The 18,855-nt window shown below is 41.9% G+C and overlaps 2 protein-coding genes and 1 non-coding gene across 5 annotated transcripts in view; 1 reads left to right on the top strand and 2 right to left on the bottom strand.

The window, feature by feature from the left end:
* The first annotated feature begins 24 nt into the window (after nucleotides 1–24).
* Nucleotides 25–98, top strand: trnan-guu (transfer RNA asparagine (anticodon GUU)). The gene has a single exon. It is a non-coding gene; the product is annotated as a tRNA-Asn (tRNA).
* Nucleotides 99–743: 645 nt separating this feature from the next.
* LOC130198551 (homer protein homolog 3-like) lies at nucleotides 744–14,606 on the bottom strand. The gene is made up of 10 exons (XM_056421748.1): nucleotides 14,517–14,606; nucleotides 14,335–14,383; nucleotides 10,982–11,138; nucleotides 9,194–9,325; nucleotides 8,922–9,026; nucleotides 7,837–7,970; nucleotides 6,085–6,241; nucleotides 2,448–2,555; nucleotides 2,240–2,320; nucleotides 744–2,142 (listed from the first exon to the last, which is right to left on the bottom strand). The coding sequence occupies exons 2-10, from the start codon at nucleotides 14,355–14,357 to the stop codon at nucleotides 1,957–1,959; spliced, it is 1,083 nt and encodes a 360-aa protein (XP_056277723.1). The 5' UTR covers nucleotides 14,358–14,383; nucleotides 14,517–14,606; the 3' UTR covers nucleotides 744–1,956.
* LOC130198550 (regulator of nonsense transcripts 1-like) overlaps nucleotides 14,517–18,855 on the bottom strand; it is an 18,595-nt gene continuing 14,256 nt past the window's right edge. For 2 of the 3 annotated variants that reach the window (XM_056421747.1, XM_056421746.1), the window contains exon 24: nucleotides 15,912–18,262. The gene's annotated coding sequence lies outside the window, so the exon portion shown is untranslated. Of the gene's footprint in view, nucleotides 14,907–15,911; nucleotides 18,263–18,855 lie in introns of those variants that run through there. The other variant, XR_008832636.1, reaches the window with a different exon arrangement.

The raw sequence follows: 18,855 nt of genomic DNA, 5'->3' as shown, positions 1-18,855 counted from the left end.
TCGGGTTTTACTTCCGGTATGACAGTCTCTGTGGCGCAATTGGTTAGCGCGTTCGGCTGTTAACCGAAAGGTTGGTGGTTCAAGCCCACCCAGGGACGGTACACTTTTCATTACGTTTATTTAATTCTCCGTTTTATTCGTGATGAGACATTTTGTGAGCAGTCGCATGGACGTGTTACTTATATTTGATCGTCCCCCGCACATAACACAGGAACAGATGTGTCAGCGGACCAGATATAAAAGCTGGAGGAGCTTGTTTCCCTTTCTTATGCACAGCGGTGGGCTCATCAAGTTCCTGAACGCAGGTCTCGACATAAGTGCAGATCTAATAACTTCTAAAAGGATTGTTTTTGTTCAATTGTGAGGGAATGTAAAAAACCCTAAAAGCTAAAAGTTGGTCTAACTTCAGTCGTTAACTGTCTGGTATTTTGTTTTGGGTTATATATGTTTTGGATTATAGTCCTAAACAAACCAAACACATTCAACCTTGCAGGACTGGGGATCGAACCAGCGAACTTCTGGTCACAAACTAGACGCTCATCTCAACGGTACCTGTAGACAAAGTAAGTGACTGATAAATAATATCAATTTGAGTTTTAAATGTGGATGTTTTGCTTGGTCTGTGAATCACTAAACGTAAATAATATACAGCATAATCAAAGTGCTGAATCCATTTTGAGGAATGCTTTGGTAGATATAAACCAACTGTCAACACAAGGAAAAGGTTCATTAAAATGACTGACTGAGTGTATTCTTTGCTTTTATTTCCAAACTGCAATTACAACAACTCAAAGTTTAAGAGACAGACTGGCATGATTATCAACAACCATCCTTAAAATAGAACAATAAGGCTCGGAAAGATATATACACACACACACACACACACACGTAGTATCATGGACTGTGTTAACCAATAGGAAATAAGATTGATATCACTTTTCAAACAGTACAGCCAAGTCAAGGCAAAGACAGAAGGCAGAACATGTCTCCCTCAGTTCCTTGAATGCGTCTTTCCTAAATAAATTACACAGTCAGTGGTTTGTTCAGATGACAGGACGACTATTCAGACCAGTTCTACTTATCTTATCTAAGTGATGACTTTCATTTCTTGCATTTACTTAATAGCTGTAACATTATAGATTTATATATCATGTGGAAAATACTAATTTATCCTAAATGTAATTACCTATTGTATCATATCTACGTACAGGTTACTGTCACACATTTTAGATTTAAAGGAGTCTTACGAGTTTAAATGAAGATGTGCTAATAGACGAGTGCTGAACTACTTTGATGACTCTGCTCCTAACATTTGATCTTTGGTGTCACTATTAAGATCTAATGTTGAATGTGTGTGGCATACATTTTTTATTGACTATGAATATATGTCATTACTTATTCCTGTGGAAAAAGCAGCAAATAGAACAACTCTGTCCTTCACTCAACACAAAGTAAGTGTATCTCTGCACTAATCAAACTTTGTTGATCGTTAATTCAGTAATACATTTATTTTAGACAGGCTGTTAAGCAAATCTCTTTAAAGTTATTTTGTATTGTCCTCTTTTATTTGCATTCACTTCATGGACTTGTTTTGCTCTAAAGATGTGAAAATATCCCCTGTCATTTAAAAAACAAAAAAACAAGGCCTCTTACTCATACTGACACTGCACATGTGTACAAAAGTCAACTTATGAAAAACTACAAGCACCAATTCTTATTAAATGTCTCGCGGTGTTAAGCACTTACCTTAAAGTTGGTTTATTGCATTGATTGTTACCCTTGAAAGCAACTTGAAGCGATACATTAGACTGTATAAGCAGAACCAGGTTCATGCTGCTCCCCCCTGCAGCCGAGGTGGTTCTTGTGCGTTAAGAGGACCCGGCCAGCCCCATCTTGTTTTGTTTAACCCTGTCATCTGTTCCATGTCTCCGTCTCGGGTTGGATACTTTCACACTCTTATTTGTCAATGAGTTTAACCAGGCTCTGGCGAAGGTCATTAAGGTCAAAGATCTTGATGTCCAGAATTTCAATGGCCCTCTGGATTTCACAGTCCATGCGGTCCCGGTCCTCCAGAGAGTTATTCAGGTTCTGCTCGGAGTTCTGGATGCGATGCTCCAACTCAGCGTTGCGCATCTCTGTCTCCTGCAGAAGAGAAAGCTGTTGATTATTCCTGTTACTCAACAAAAACGTGCATCATGAATGAAAGCATACCACGTCACCGTAGTGACCTCACTCCTACCCGTAATCTGTGAATGGCCTCGTCCCTGTGATGCTCCATCTCGTGGTACTCGACTTTCTTGCTTTGCAGAATGTCAATTTCCTGGAAAATTATATATATATTTTAAAAGGTTCACTTTGAGGAGCTGACTCTTTCATCAACACCTGTGACGAACTTTACAGCTTCCCGTCTCCCAGCTGAAAATGGAAATAGACCAATAAGCACTGACCTCATCTTTGGCCTTCAGCAGGGCCTCCAGCTCCTCCAGGGACTGGGTCAGCTCATCCTTCAGCAGGTCACTGGGGCCGTGGCCTCCATGGGCCTCCAATTCAGCCACCTTACAACACACAGAGATAGAGTCATATTCAGCATGCAGGATATGGCTTCACATGGAAATCTTAGCATTCAGTATTGTTAAACATTTAGGCCGACATTAAATTAAAATGAGGGGAGACCAATTATTTGCCGTCATTGCCACCAAAGTTTAACTTTCAATTTGAGCTCAGCCAATCGAATTGAAAAGAATTCTCGATTCTCACTTATTTTTGCTTTTCTTTACCGATGTTATTTGTGTTTTATTCATTCTATAGCCTCACGTGTGTTTAGTTTGAACAGGCAGATGAATCATGTTATCGTTGTCAGGTAAACAGGAGTGACATCTTCGCTGCTGTGTCATCTGCGTCTCATAAATCAGGAAAAAAACAGAAGGACAACCTCTAAGAGGAAGAGACAGGCTGGATTATTTTAAGCCATATATGGCTGAGACTCGAGAAGCGGTAGAACGAATAAAAGAGAGAGAGAAAAGCGAGTGGATGCCAGCTCCCTCTGGTGATTTTTCATTTTTCCTAACTGGGGCATTGAAAGTAGGATATCGCTGTCCTACAAACCCCTCTGCCTCTCTCTCTCTCTCCCTCGCCCCTCCCCAGAGACGTGAACCATATTCAGCCACCTGGTCTCCTCCAGATAGAGGGAACAAGCTCGGTCCAAAGGAGACGGAGAAATGGTTCTCACTTGTATGAATTCATTTGTTCATGTGGACCAAAACGAGGAAAACTGTTTCTTGTTGAAATACCAGACGAGTGGTGGATGATTACAAATTAGTGATCGATACTGTAAAGCTGGGCTATAATGGAAAAGAATCAAGCATTGACTCTAGAGACTTGTAATTGTCAGCTTGGGGCGAGGTCGTTCCCAAAGGAACCAGCAACCAGCATATGGGAAAATACCTTTTATTGATGAGTGAGGACAGAGAGGCCAGATGCATCTACATTCACTGGAACCTGAGAGGTAATTAAAGTGCACGTCTAGGGTTCTGGGTATCGAGACCAACTCCCTTGTGGTGAAATGTAACATTTCTATGTGCCTGGTGAACCGCTTTAACCAGCGGGGAAAGCCCTTGAATAAATCCTGGAGGGAAAAGGCCTGCAGCACAAGTCCTGTCAATAAATGATTAAGTGTGTTACCAGCCTGACTAACTTGTCCTTTTTTTATTTTGTTACACAATTTAATTCAGTTTATTTTGTATAGCCCAATATCACAAACTACGAATTTGCCTCAGTGGGCTTGACAATCTGTACACATACGACATCCCGGTCCCAGGACCTCACATCGGATCAGGAAGAACTCCCAAGAAATAGAAAAAACCCTTTCACAGGGAAGAAAGGGAAGAAACCTCCAGGAGAGCAACAGAGGAGGATCCCTCTCCAGGATGGACAGAAGCAATAGATGTGTACAGAATGAACAGCTTTCCAGAGTTAGAAACAAATGGATTCAAATCAAGGAACTTAAGTGGGGAGCCAATCAAAACCAGCATGACCTCCCTCAGCAGAGAGGAGATGCTCAGTGTTTGGCTCAGTAATGCAGGAGGCCTTCTTTGGCCTGACTTAAGTTAAACCAGTGGTGTTTCATCTTTTGAACGGATCTGTTTCATGACTCACCTCTGGTAACCCTCTACAGAGGTTTTTCTAATACATTAAATATGTAGCCACTGAGATTGAGGTCAAGCTTTTTAAGGTCAAGCTTTCAATGCAACTGTTAATCCAGCCATCAAACCAACCAGCCATTCATATAAACTGCTTATTCTGTTCAGCATGCGCTGGGTAGGAGGCAGGGTCCTCCTTGGACAGGTCACCAGCTATCACTGGGGATGTAATGGTCTGAGATGTTCACGTTACAATAACCATCTCAGAAAATATCTCTGTATACAGTATGAAATTATTATGAGCATTATGAATTATTGTTATTTGTTATGTCCATGTCGATGTGTACTTGGCAAGACACTGAGGCTACGGTGTGTGAATGTTGTATGAATGTGAGTTAGTCCTGATGGGCAGGTGGCACCTTGCATGGCCCGGTCATCAGGGTGAACGGGTGAATGATGACATGTAGTGTGAAAAGTCGTGAGACTAGAACAGCACTATACATGTACACTCCATTTATCATTAATTATGTTTATGATTATGTTTGATTGTTGTTGTTAGTCACTATCAGTTACAACAGTCCATTAATCATATAACTAACCTTTTATGAAGCATCTGGAAACAAGTTGTCAGACCCCGCCAAGAAAAGGGAAAACGAGGCCCCCTTCTGGAGCTAGACCTGGGAGGGGAGCTCACCGGCAAGCGTCTGGTGGCTGGGCCTTGCAATATGGGACTCGCATGGGCACAGCCCGGAAACAATTCATTGAGCCGCCGGCCTGTGGCAGGCAATGGTGGGGACCGAGGCGTGCTGACCTCTGGCATTGCAGACTAGCTCTAGGGACGTGGGATGTCACCTCTTTGGCGGGTAAGGAACCCGAAGCTGGTGTGGTAGGGTGGAGTGGTACCGCCTAGAACAGCTCACCTTCACGCATAGCACTGGTTCTAGAAGCAAACTCCTGGAGAGGGGCTGGTTATCCTTTTCTGGAGTTGCCCAGGGTGAGAGGTGCCGGGCGGGTGTTGAGATACCCATGAGCCTCCATCTGAGCTCCACTGTGTTGGAGTTTTCCCCGGGGAACGAGTTGCACCTGTGCGTTGCTAAGGGGAGGTCTCTGACTGTGGTGTGTGCCTCTGCACTGAACAGCCGCTCAGAGAACGCAGCCTTCTTGGAGTCTCTGGGTGGCATTCTGGAAAGGGCACCAACTGGGGACCCGATAGTTCTGCTGCAGGACATCAACACTCATGTGTGTACGATGAAGGAGAAGACTCGAGGGGCTAGTTGGGAAGAATGGCCTGATCTAAACCCAAATGGTACCTTGTTTTCAGACTTTCGTGCTACTCCTCGATTGGCAAACACCATGTTTCAGCATAGGGCAGTTCATACGTGTACTTTCTACCAGAACACTCGAGGCCAGAACTCTATGATCAACTTTTTGGTCCGAGGGTAATACATTTGTGATTTGCTGCTTTCAGCCACCACTATTTTAAGCCATCAGCTATCACTTTTAAAGCATAACATTTCATGTATCAAGACAAACGTCTGCAACGAGCTGCAAGGAGACCATCTCGCAGCCGGCCTGCGGGTCTCGATCAATGGGCCAGACTTTTCTGACGCATATCAAGAGGCTCTGGAAATGTTCATCCATAAACCTGCACACTTTGTGGTTGTCATTAAAAGAAATTAACATGTTTCCTTTAAGTGTTTGTGTGTCACCCCCCCCGCCAAAGCTGTAAACCGAGGGGAAACACGAAGTAATGGTATATATTTGACTTCTGAACCTACTGCTGAAGACTGTTGGAGATCGCTGACATGAAGCTACAGGCGTACAACTGGTATGTCGGTTGATTTTTGCTTTTAAATTAATATCTTAACAATGACTAATAGAGTTGTCAGTGCATGCACAGTCCAAAATGTCTTCTGTACCCACCGTACAGACAGTCGAGGCTCACCTGCTCTCTGAGTCGGTCCGTCTCCTCCTGATAGGCTGCCAGCTGTTTCTTCCACTGCTCCACATTAGCATTAGCCTCATGCAAAGCTGCCACCAGCTTGGTGTTGCTGTCCTGCATCGTGAAGAACTCTGCTTCCAGGTTCATCTCACAGATAGACCTAAAAAACACATAGCAATTTTAATCGTATTTAGTATAATCTGCAGGAAAGATCAGTCAGATTCTCGCTTCGCTTTTGATTCGTCCCTTTTACATCTAGAAAGCTTGCGGTTGTGCCATGGCAACAGTTTACCATGGTAACCATTAAGGACCAGCTTTCCATTGTGATAATTGGACTGCAGGATATAAAAGCTTTGAGGGTGGCTCAAACCGACTGATTGAGCAGATGTTTACAAGCTTGATTTGATGTTAAGAATGAGTAAAAACTCAACAATTGCCTCTTCACCGACTCAGAAAGCTTAATAGATTGAATAACGTCTGTTATTAATCCTCAAAATGAAAACCATGTTAATACTCAGTGAAGTCTGCTGGGGAAATGGATGTCAATCAATAGTATTCATCATATGAAATCTGTAGCAATCTCCTGCAGTTTAGCTAATGTTAGAATTACAAAATCTGATATGTTCCAAACTGCAATATGAGTACCATGACAAAGAGGATTAATCTGTTTGGTAAGATACCTGTCGGCACAGAATTGCACAATTCCTAACATTTCTGTAACACACGTGTTGTAAATGTTTCACAATTCCTATTATTTTTGAATAACTTGATATGCAATCACATTCCTTCTCAACAATATGATGAACAGCTTTCTATTAAAGTACTTTAATACCATTATGTGGAGCCATGGCAGTGTGACCTGTACATAATGTACATGTGTCTTTGTCGGTTGACATTTTGGGAAATAGACTTTGTAAGAATTAGATGAGAAAACACCATGCTCATATTTTTCTTTTTAATATAAAGCTGGAGCCACTTAGTTTAGCAAATAAGGAACTAAATCCACTAACCAGCAGCTCTAAAGTGGTCACACCACAGCTTTACTTTTCTATACTCTGATTTTTGTATAATAAAACAAACAAGATGTGGAATGTTAATTATTGAGCTTTAGTTGAATCAAGGGTCCCCTGTTTCCAGTCTTTATGCTGAGCTAACCCGCCTCTGAATGCATCTTCATATTACTTCTTACTATATTACGACTACGTGATGTCAATGTTCTCATCCAACTCCCAGCAAGGAGGCAAATACATCTTAAGCAAAACAAATCTTAGGACACATTAATTTACTGAAGCTTTCTACATCATTGAGTTTGCTCAGTTGCCATGGAGATGGTTATCACATGACTGAAATTCCATTCTTATGTCATGTGACAACTGAACCATCACCATGACAACTCTATCCACTGATGTGATGTGGCTGACAGCTCTGGAACATTTATCAGGTCATTAAAACGGTGTGCTGAAATGAATTTTTGGTTGAATTTCCATAGTCAAACAAGAATGTATAAAGTGATACATTTTTCATCTTCTTTCAAATCCCAAATGCAAGATTTTAAAAGAAGAAGTAGTAACACAATCACAAGTGAAACCAGATTCTTAACAGCTCCACAAAACAAGCTTTTCTCAAAGGTATTCTTATCCGCTTGAACAGAAAGTGAGATTAGACTTCAGACTTTTCCATGGACTTCAATTTCCACTCGTGTGTGTGTGTGTGTGTGTTTCTGTGTCTCTGTGTGTGTGTGAGTAACTCAGTTACCCTTCAGAGAGCATCTTCTTTATGCGCTCCTTCTCAGCGGACAGGGTGATGTCCGCGCTCTGGCTGCGGAACATCTTTTCCTCGGGTCCGTTCACACACATCACCGGTGGAGACTGGAGTTCGTCAGAGAGGTCCTGAGAAACACGTCAGTAAATGGACTCTAGTGGTAGCACACAAGGCATCACAACACCGAATGGTTATTCAGACAGAATAAAACTACTGTTGGATCTTAAAACATCCGTTTTCACATCTGAGTCAAGTGAAGTTTGCTCAATGATTAAATCAAAAACACACTGATGTGAGCTGTATTATTGTGTTGTCCGTTTCTGATTAAACAAGAGATATAAACCCATCACAGCAGGTTTAAATACATTCAAAGACAGACAGAAAGAAGAAAACAACGACAGACTCACCTGTGAGAACTACAGAGGAAATCAAGCAGGTGGAGAGAGAAAGAAAACAGACAAAGAAACACGTCATCACAGAGCTCACCACAAGCAGCTATGCACTTAGAAAGCATCGAGCACCATTTACAGACGCAGTTGGCGAATGTCGTGTCGTTTCCATGTGCTCATCAAATCGATAAAGTCAAAGCTCGAGACATTACTTGAAATCTGTTCAGCCGTAGAATTAAAAGAAAATTGGCGTGTTCATCATGACCGAGCAGATGCAACTGATGGGTAATTATTCTCTATCGATGAAAAGAGCCCTGAGCCGACTACATGTTCATCATCACGGTGTTGGATTCAGAGGCTTCTCGGTAGCAGAGGAAGCGTTGCACCGCTGAGCGATACGGGATAATTTTACCATCGTCCTAGTTCTCCTCACTTTGTCTTACCTCTGAGACAAGTGACCCAGCTCATCCTTCATTTCTCTCTCTCTCCATCCCTCCTTTCATTTAAAAACAATGGACATTTATAATAGCTGAACTGCTGCAAATTAACAGAGGTGCATTCATCTAACCTTGGCAAGTGCCTCCTCGATCCTAAAATTACAAAAATGCATCACAGGAAGTTTCTGTGGATCATGACTGTGGCTGTGATGACTTGCTCTATGATTTCATGATCATGTTTTTTTCCGCTCACCTGCGGAGCAGCGATGGTGAGCGCTGTGTTGGCCAGTTCTTTATCCTGAGATTTTTCTCGCGCCAGACGAGCTGCATCCTTCACCTCCTTAAACTTATCTGAGAACTTTCCAAAAGAGGGGTGATAAACCGTTTCAGTGGAATGAAACATTAATAATGCAGCACTCATTGGCCTCCGGAAATGTGGAATGAATGAGAGGATTTGATGAATAAAATAGATTTCCTCAAGTATTCATCAGTACTTTCACCTTTGTTGACATTGGGTTTGTTTACCTGATGCAGCTGTTGCTCTGTAGCAAAACCAAGTCCATACACAGTGTTGGCCCTGCTATCCGCCCACTGGCCGAACTTCTGAGACGTCTTGGTGAAGGTCATGCTGGGTGTAATGGTGCAATTGATAATTGCCTGCGAAGACAGAAATAAAATGTTTAAAAGACCGGTGCTTCAGATTGGTCCACAGTGGATTACAGCAGCAGCTACTGACAGGGCAACTCAAATCATTACTTTGTATTAATATTGCTTATTAAAGCAACATTTCATAACTCTAGGCTTTAAATGTGCCATGTCATTCCAGACCGTACAGGACTTTTATGGAGAAATTGTAATTTGTACACTCTTTATTTAACACCCATGTAGTTTTTTTTTCTCAAAGTAAAGCTAAACTAAAATGCGACAAGATACTTTACTTTTAAATTAAGAAGTAGGAGTGCATGAGAATGATGTGAAGTCAGCAACACTTCGTCTCCACACTTCTGTAGTAATGTTATTTATTGTATTAATTTCTCCATAATTTCTTATACTTGTGCAGGAAAACAGCAAAGGTGCAAAAGCAAATAAATGTATGAACTACGATGAGTAAAATATTACGCTGGTGGATTCACAAAAGCAGAACGAAAGCTCAACATTGAAACAACAGAGGCATCAGACAATTGGGTGATTGAATTACCTAGAGTGTTAATTTATTCTAACAGATAAATATTGTGGTTGCATTTGGGATTTCTCCTTTTGGAGTCTGCAGCCGTAAATAACAAAAACTACTGCTGAGAAGTTTGATTATTTAGTTTCATGACGTAATTTAGTGTCATTGTTTGAACACAGTGCCTCCAAAAACCTCCATGTTTGACTTGCTTGCTGGAAAGAGAAGAATGCACGGAAACATCTGTGCTTCCCTCTGGGATTCCTGTTCATCTATTTTCAGGCACTTCCTCCCTTGAGACACATTCTTTTGAATATGAATAAAAACCTGAAGCTCAGCAACGTCACAATTATTGTCTTATTGTCCAAAGTAATTTCAGAGGAGCGGCATCCACCTCTCTCCCTCTACATGAGAAAAATGATTAGAGTGGATCTATTTATAAACCTTTTTACGTCATCTCCAGCCTTAAAAATGGACCTGATCTAAAACCCGAGAAGTGAAGGGCAATGGCAGTTTAGGAGCTTTTACGTCCTTTTCTCTCCAACAGTTTTTACATGAACTCCACAGTCTCCGTGACTGCAGTGAAATGTTTGACATGTTGGACGGTGGCGACAGCAGTGGAGATTATTGTGGAGGCAGACACTCGTCCTGGCAGGATTGGGCTGCTGAGCGACCAACTGCCACCCCGCTAAAACATATGTGGGTCAGACCAGAGGTGCTCAGAAGAGATCAGATAACCAGCCAGCCCCCCCCCCCCCCCCCCAGCAATTGATGTGGCCTCTTCCTCTTAATCTGAATCCACAGGCCAGAAAGACGCTCTAGCTGCTGATTTGTTGACACCCACTGTGTATACTATGTATATATATATATTTATATTTTAACCGTATAGTTGTTCTTGTAGGACGATGGCTGGCGAAGACAGAAATGGATTTAAAGCTGTTTTGTTTGGACAGAAGCCTTCGTTAGAAATCATCTCTGGTTGCCATGGTCACCACATAATAACACTACTTTCAGAAAATCCCTCAGAAATTGTGTGTTTTCACTGGTTCACATTTGAGCTCTGAATGTCAAATCTACTGGAACATTTCTTTATTGATAATGTTCATGTAGTTTCTTTCTGTCATCCTCCTCCTCCTCCTCCTCACCTTGGTCCCGCCCACGCTGATGATGTGGTACACGTTGCGGTTGGCATCATAGAAGAAGGACACGGTGACGGCATGCTTGCTGGCGGGGATCCAGTTTCTCTTCGTGGCCGGGTCGATCTGGAAGACGTGGGCCCGGGCACTGAAGATCGGCTGCTCCCTGGAGGAGGAAGCACAGTGATGGCGATAAGAAAATTGTTTCTGTATATGGAAATATCAAAAAGCAAACCCGTTCACACACATCAGGTGAATTAAGAATGGTTTAGAAGTAGCGGAATATAATGTAGTTAATGATGATCTTCGCTTTGAGGAAGATCTGCAAATTTTAAAATCATGGGAAACAAGACGAAAAGCATTTTGAATTGACAAGAATGTTGTTTTGCTTATGATTTGAGCTTAAAAACATTTAAACTGCCCTCCAATAAAACCCTTTATCATGCAACTTGGTTCAAATTGAGTTTCTTTTTTCAGTATTTCCATAAGGGAACGACTCCATCTGTCCCGCTGCCATCCAGGGACAGATGCTGGAGTCCTCCTTTGGCTTTCTCTCCCACTTTTCCCTGCGTCATTCCCCATAAAGGGCTGTGACTTAGCTGGCAAAAGGACGTTGACTAAAACGCTCTGGACCCGCTCCCGAGTCCTTCACCCTCCACCCTCCTCTCTGCGCCTGCCAGTATTTGCAGAGATGTATCCTGGATACGAGGTAAATATATCAAAGCAACAAAGTCCCTCGTGTTGGGAGGAGGTTTAGCCAGTCATGTGATATGAGGAGCACGACTGCTAAAGCTCTTCCTACATTTTTAACTCCTTCGTTCCTCTTTAGCTGGTGTCCAGTCTGTGCATGTACAGCCCTGTGTATTCCCACACTGGTTTAAAATAAAGCAAAGTAGCCTACATACGGAAAAATATAAAACTAAAAGTTACGCATTAGTCTAAATATGCAACAAAATTTTCGCTCTGACATTCACTGAAGTCACAGTGTAGACTATTGTTTTTTCTGCTTGGAGCACATTCCTCTCTAAACCAATGCAAAGCCAGAAACACGACGACAGAACAGCCTACAGCGATGTACGTGCTAACGTCAGCGTGGTCACTGCTCGCAGTAACAATGCTCCCATGTTGACGTCTACCAGGTGTAATGTTGACCATGTTCACCATCTCACTTAAACACATTTTGACCTGCTGCTAGCACTCGAGGCAAGTCATTAAAGTCCATAGGATACATCCTCTCAGGACCATGAATGTCTGTGCCGAGCTCATGGAACATCTAATAGTTTTTGAGATACTTCAGCCTGGCTCAACGTGGTGGGCCAACCAGTCCATGGACATTACCATGCATAAGGCTCAGGTGGCTAACAACACGAATAACCTAGCTTCATTGACAAGGTCACACATCAATGTCAATGTCATCGCCAATGAAACTGGACTGACTCCCATAACAAATACATACGGACTGAGCTTCTTTCTGAAATGTCTTTAAAATATGGGAGACAGATTATAAACCCAATGCTGAAGTGTTTTGGTACAGATAATAACGACATTGATAATAATCAAGAAAAGAAAAAAGTATCACAGCCAGATCATCACTCAGTCTCCATCTCTTCAAATGAATTGCTGAATAGTGGTGCAGAGTTTAAATATGATATGGTTATAACTTAAAAGCAGGATACTTCTTCTGTGCAGTATGGTACGTTGCGGCGACTGTTCCCAATAGAACGACATTATCTTGGCCATCCATTGTACATTTATATCTGACCCCATTAGTGACACACAAATCCACACTCTGTGTGGTTCTCGGCGCAGGAAATATTGATGAAAGGAGAAGCATAACACTCGTACATACAGCCCTTGACTGTAAAGATGTTGATATGAGCGGTGGCATTTCTACGGCTGACCACTCCAGTCTGATAGTCTGATAATAACACGCACTAGAATTCTTCATCTCATTTCACAGTAAGCCTCCCTGTTGTCAGTGGATCTCCTGTTGCAGCCCCCGATACACTGAACTGAGATTTGACTGAGACAAGACAGATGAGTGCCGTTTGAAGCTGCGAGTGAGATCTGTGTGAAAATAAAAAAATGTCTATAAAATAATGTATATGGATTACATTCGAGTGTTTGTTTTATTAACATTGTTGAAGAAATAAAGTAACTATACATCTACCACCTTGGACATTATATGTAGGCTGTTCAAATGAAGTCAGAATAATAAAAATATATCTTGTCATATGCCGTTAGTGCTGTCCAGGTATAAAATCATACATTTAAATCATTTATCGATATAACTTGGCTTGGAACTAACAATTGGGTTCATCAGCAGGATTCTGCTTGCTATTTGCTCTAATATTTGTTGAGTCTATAAAATAGCTTTGCTGATTACAATTTCCTGAAACACAAGGTCATGTTTGCAAATCGCTTTTAGTGTCCGGGCAACCGTCTTAAGCCTAAAGATATCAAATAAATAATTATAAGGCAAAGGAAACATTAATCTTGAGTCATAGTTGGTTTAGGATGTTGCGTCTCTCCTTCATCCTCAGCAGATGGATGTGGGCTCCAGGCTCCATGGGGCTCTTTAAGCAGAACAAAGCCTGGTGATTGGACGGGGCGACTGCCCCTCATCGTCAACACTGCACTAATTCCTACAATCTACAGTAACAACAATCTTCTTTACTCGGTTTCTCCCGCACTCGATCTAAATCTTTTTGACTGATTTATCAGTGAATGCAAGGTTGCTTTTTATATTTAGCACCAATCCTTCAGTTTTGCCAAAAGAAATGAAGTTCAACCAAAGACTCATTAAATAATCAATCTAAAAGACAGCAGTGACAACACAACCGTCCGGCAGATAGATACTCAGCCACCTTTGATATTATACACATATTATACAAATCTGAGAGAAGATTTTTACATTTATTGTAAATTAAATGAGCATTTTTATTTCATAATCCTCTGCATGATCACTCCTTTAGTTACAAATGCAACAAAACGTAGCAATTACTAAGAAGTATGGATCAGACAGTATGAACACCCCAGGGCCACAAAGAGAAAGAAGGTTACAGAAGATGTGCCAAGTGTGGAATGACCCTGCTGAATCTGTGTCAGTATGAGGGGCTAAAAGAAAAATGTAATACTGCTGCAACCACTGCACAGAAACATCCGTTGATGCTCTGGGATGCACGATTCCTAAATCTGTGTTTTAGAATTACATTATTTTAAAATAATTACCATTATTTAACTTTCTTCAAGTTAATAATGACTTTCCACTGTGGATGAATACATTACTGTATGTTTCTTAGTCAGGTTTATGGAGTGGTCGGAGTACTAATGTCACATGGGACCAGTCAAAGCGCCCTTACCTTTCTCTGTGGTGAGGAAACATCTTACAAGGTGACTGAGACTTATTTTCTACAAAGAGAGAGAGAGAGAGAGAGAGAGAGAGAGAGAGACTTCAATCATTCATTAGCCCAACAGGTATTGTTTCTGGTTCAAAATGTGAACAACACCCGTTGTTATCAAATATCATAATCAACACACTTACCCAATTTCGGTGTAAACCCTTGATGAGTCCGTGTTGCAGCCAACAATAATCCCGCGTCCCACTCTTCTCCTCTCCTTTATTCTCGAGAGCGCAATAACTGCAAGACGCTGCACCGAGCCTGCTGGCCACCGGCGGCCACCGGTCACCTCTGCGGAGCCCGGAGAGTCACCACCCGGCGGAGGCAAACCTGCGCCCCTCGGTGACTGGAGTGCCCGCGGTCTCCTCCCGGGTAAAGACGCCGCTTTCCTTTCTTCCGTCTGACCTCGTCCCGGTGGTCAGATCGCTCTTCAACCAGCCGGCTGTCCGCATTCAACAGTCGGACACAGCCTGACAGTAGAGTACCACCTGCTGGCTCCACAGGCTCCGAGCACCCGCTACAGCTGCGCGAGTCTGCGGAGCAGGGAAACGGTGTCAGCCCGCAGCCAATCAGCCTGCACGCGTGCACACTGCGACCTGGATGCGATAGGACCGCTCTGGCTGCTTTAGAGGCTTCATGGACGATAGTCCCGGAGGAGAAACCATGGCCTGAAAAGACTTCTTGAGAATCATACAGCACATGTAGGACTGCAGCTGGAATACAAAGTCGTTGTTATTAAAACTGCAAAGCAGTTCCGATTTGAGAGAGAATTGCATGATAATAATTTCTGTCAATCCATCTGCAACGTGAGTGAAGCACAGTGAAGACAAAGGAGGGAAAACAAGAAGCAAACTTTAATTTGCAGAAATTATATTAATATATTATTTTAGTGAGCATAATTGTATCACTACTAACATCAATCAGCAGATAAAAATAGTGCGGACACAACTTTTTCACTTCAGTTCTAAACAGCAACAAGCCAAACACAGACTTGTATCATAGGAAAACATCCAACTCAAAAAGTTTCCCTCTAGTCACAGGACATGCACAAACTACTTCATGTGTGTTGGAGAGGGGTGCGGTCGGCATTTATTGGTATTTTTCTATCTTCTTTATAATACTTAGACTTTGTGAACACGTGTCCATCTATTGGAGATCTAATCCAGATGTTTTACAACAATTTAGAGTGTAAACAGATACTTCTGTGCAGAAACAGAGATAGTGGATACACATCATGTAATGTCCTATGCAGTAAGATGCACAGCTGAAGTTGGCCATTATTGTGGGGATGAAAACACGTAGAACAGCTCGTCAGTGACATGTTTTTCAGAAATGGACTGAAACCTCTGTGGCTGCTTCTTTCCTCTGTAGTTTGGAGTACTTTGAGCGAGTGCTCTGTACAAGTATTTACGACGGGATATTAAGCTTATTCAAACCAGCCTTTAAATATCCTGACCAGGTCAGAGGAGTGTAAGGTATTCTCAAAACTGGGGCACTCTGCAGATGGTGGAAAAAACAGGCTTCCGGACGTGCATGGATTAAGTTATCAACATTTAATGGCAGGAAGTGTAAAACAATCATTCGAGGCGCTCTCGGCTCCTCCGGGAGCTCACGGCAGCACACCCTCCTGGGTCCAGCTTACCTGAGCAAGAGAATGAATCTCTCCAAAACACGACGGAGTCTCATACCCTTCCTGTTTACGGTCAAAACCGTCACTTCCGGTTTCAGTCGCTTTCACAATAAGATTCCCGTCTTGTAAAGTCACCTTCACAATAAAAGTCTCTTGTAATTGTGAGTCACTTCACGGATTTCAACCGGCTTCGTCAATGTATTATACTAACATACAGTCACTCTCATGCAATATACATTAATTCTTGCCATTTACATTTGCATAGAGTAAACATTACCCCTATGCTTCATAATACATGAATAACAATATCAATATTCTCCTTAATATTGTCTATTATAATATCTTTCTATATGTATTAATTTAAACCATAAGACCTCTGCAGATGTTATCAAAATAAACTATTACAACTTAACAGGAGCGGTAGCTCATCATGAACACGACGACAGCTTTGACAATTATTTTTTTCAATGGTATGAAAACACAAGTAGTTAGTACACCTCATAATAAAATTAGATACTGATGAAAACAAGCTTAATGTAAACGTCAGTAGTGTCCATCGAAAGCATGTCAAATGAAAATGTACAACACATTCAGGTGAAACTAAAACACAAAGGTCACTAATGTTTATCAAAGTTATCGCACTAACTGTTCAGCCCATGACGTGTTGCACGACTTGTAAGAGTTTCCCACTTTTCTATCATTAATAACAATATTCAAAACTTTAGGACAACAGATGTAAATAAATAAATAAAAATAAATAAAAATAAATAGGACAAGAACACAATGTTACACTAAGGTCATCGCGTGTCTTCAGTTTTTTTGGCCAAATTTCACAGTGCACGTACAAGATGTAACCTGTTGAGGGCGTTCCAAAATGCTAAATATCATTCACTACCATGGAACATGGTCAAACCCACGATTACGTTTCTCTTCAACACAATGTGGCGTTAAAGGACCTTCCTTCGTCCCGAGTAGACGTGTGCATGACAACTTAAGGTCATGATTTCTTTCATAAAAGTGAATCGTAATTCACTTTACTCGGATAATCAGATGCTTAACTTGCACATGAATAATCTCAAGTATGCATGTGTTTTTGTGCATTGGGAATAATTGCCCACTTGATTTCTTACTTGATGCATTTCTCCATTTATACTCAGGGGGGTCTGCTCAGCTTTAGGGGCTTTGGGGTGAGCAGAGAAGAATAACATCTTAATTCAGTTATACGCTGGTTATGGTCTTTACTTTCACTGTTTTAGATACATTTAACAGAAACTAATTTGTCTCAGTAAACTCATTATCTTTGGAGCTCACCTCTGCAGATCTAGAGACAAAGATGTTTTTCTTTCACATTTCTATATTTTTGAATCTAATTCTTTGCAGACTACCTTGAAATCCGGCTTTAAAAGACGGCCAACTACACTAGCTCACATCACAGATTATCTTTAGACACAGCCTTTATTCAGAAAACTTTCCAGCTCAAAGCTGAGAAAGAAAAATGAATGATCCGTGGCTGTGTAATCCTCATTTCCCTTGACCTCTTCGAGGCGCAACCGCAGAAGCACTTTGGAGTTCACTTGAATAGCCAAACAGTGTGTTCACACTCGTCTCTCCTGGATGCTTATGGGATCAGATGCAGAGCCTCAATTAAAGCCTTTGAGTTGAATAGTTGCCATATCAACTGCTTCAAGAGCTGTGTCCTCTTTTGTTTTCTCCCTCACTCTCAAAGACACAGAAGACATCCTGCACGTTAGCGAGGAGGACATTTGTGTGAGACACTTCTTCTCCGTCTTTCTCAGCTTTTGGAGCAAGGTTCCCAATCATAGCGCCTGGAGATCCCAGAGGGTTCAGAAGGCGCACGATGGACAAGATGACACAGCCACCCTCCTTCTCCCCTCCAGAAACATTCGGACCTTCCAGCTTTCTTGACCTGTCGGAGGTCTCGCCTCTCCGACCGCGCTGCTCCGTCAACGACAGTTTTCTCCGTCGCCATCGTGGCGTGTGAGCTGCAGAGCCCTCTCTCCTCCCGCAGCCTGGCACTCGCTCATCTCTCGCTCTCTTCCTGTCCAGCTCTACTCACATTGTTGCTCTCGCTCTTGTGATTGGTTGGTTTCTCACGGTCTCTCTCCTGTTACTTTCACACGGTGGTGCTTCGGTTGTAGCAGTGGAAAACGGGTTTCCGTGTTTGTTCTTTTTTGTTCTTCCCCAGAATAAAATGCCATTGAACTAAGCTTCAGACAGGCCTAGCTCCTTTCAAGCAACCTGAAATAAAAATACAAAACATGTATATAGAAAATAATACTTGTTTGAGGAAATAGTTGTTAGACGTTTGAAAATATTAAAATAGAAACTTTCTATTTCAAAAGGAACAATCCCATGTTTTGGATAATGCTTTATTTTGTTTTTTTGCTAAGAGATAGATAAGAAGATCGATACCACTCTCATGTCCATAGAGTAAAAGCTGGAACCAGCAGCCTGTTGGATTAGTTTAGCACACTAGTTTAGAAATATTGGGATAACAATTAGCTTCCCACGACTGAAGGCAAGTTAGATTTAAGACTTTCTTAATGCCACCGAGAATTAATAATTCAGACCAACTTATCAAAATAGAAAGAATAAAAACATGAATTACTTAGCGTGGTGGAGACGAGGATAAAACTGAGAAATACCTGGCGTCTGATAGCGGGTTGACTTGGGGACTTGTTGGAATAAACGGCCGTGATTGTCATTCTGAGTTTGGAAAAACGTCCTGCACAAATTACCCTGTTCCACAAAGACATTCCCTGTTCTCTCTTCTGAGTTCTAGGTTCTCTGTTCTGAGTTCTAGGTTCTCTGTTCTGAGTTCTAGGTTCTTT

Source organism: Pseudoliparis swirei, chromosome 8 (genome assembly GCF_029220125.1).
Source record: "Pseudoliparis swirei isolate HS2019 ecotype Mariana Trench chromosome 8, NWPU_hadal_v1, whole genome shotgun sequence".
Taxonomy (NCBI): domain Eukaryota; kingdom Metazoa; phylum Chordata; class Actinopteri; order Perciformes; family Liparidae; genus Pseudoliparis; species Pseudoliparis swirei.
This window is presented reverse-complemented; position numbering and strand designations above follow the sequence as displayed.

What these genes read in the sequence shown, in the direction of transcription:
- LOC130198551 (XM_056421748.1), bottom strand. Translation starts at nt 14,357, where the DNA reads ATGTTTCCTCACCACAGAGAAAG. An exon ending in TCACCATCGCTGCTCCGCAG is followed by an intron (nt 7,971 to 8,921) that starts GTGAGCGGAAAA and finishes CGTGTTTCTCAG; the next exon opens with GACCTCTCTGACGAACTCCA. An exon ending in AGGCCATTCACAGATTACGG is followed by an intron (nt 2,143 to 2,239) that starts GTAGGAGTGAGG and finishes TCTCTTCTGCAG; the next exon opens with GAGACAGAGATGCGCAACGC.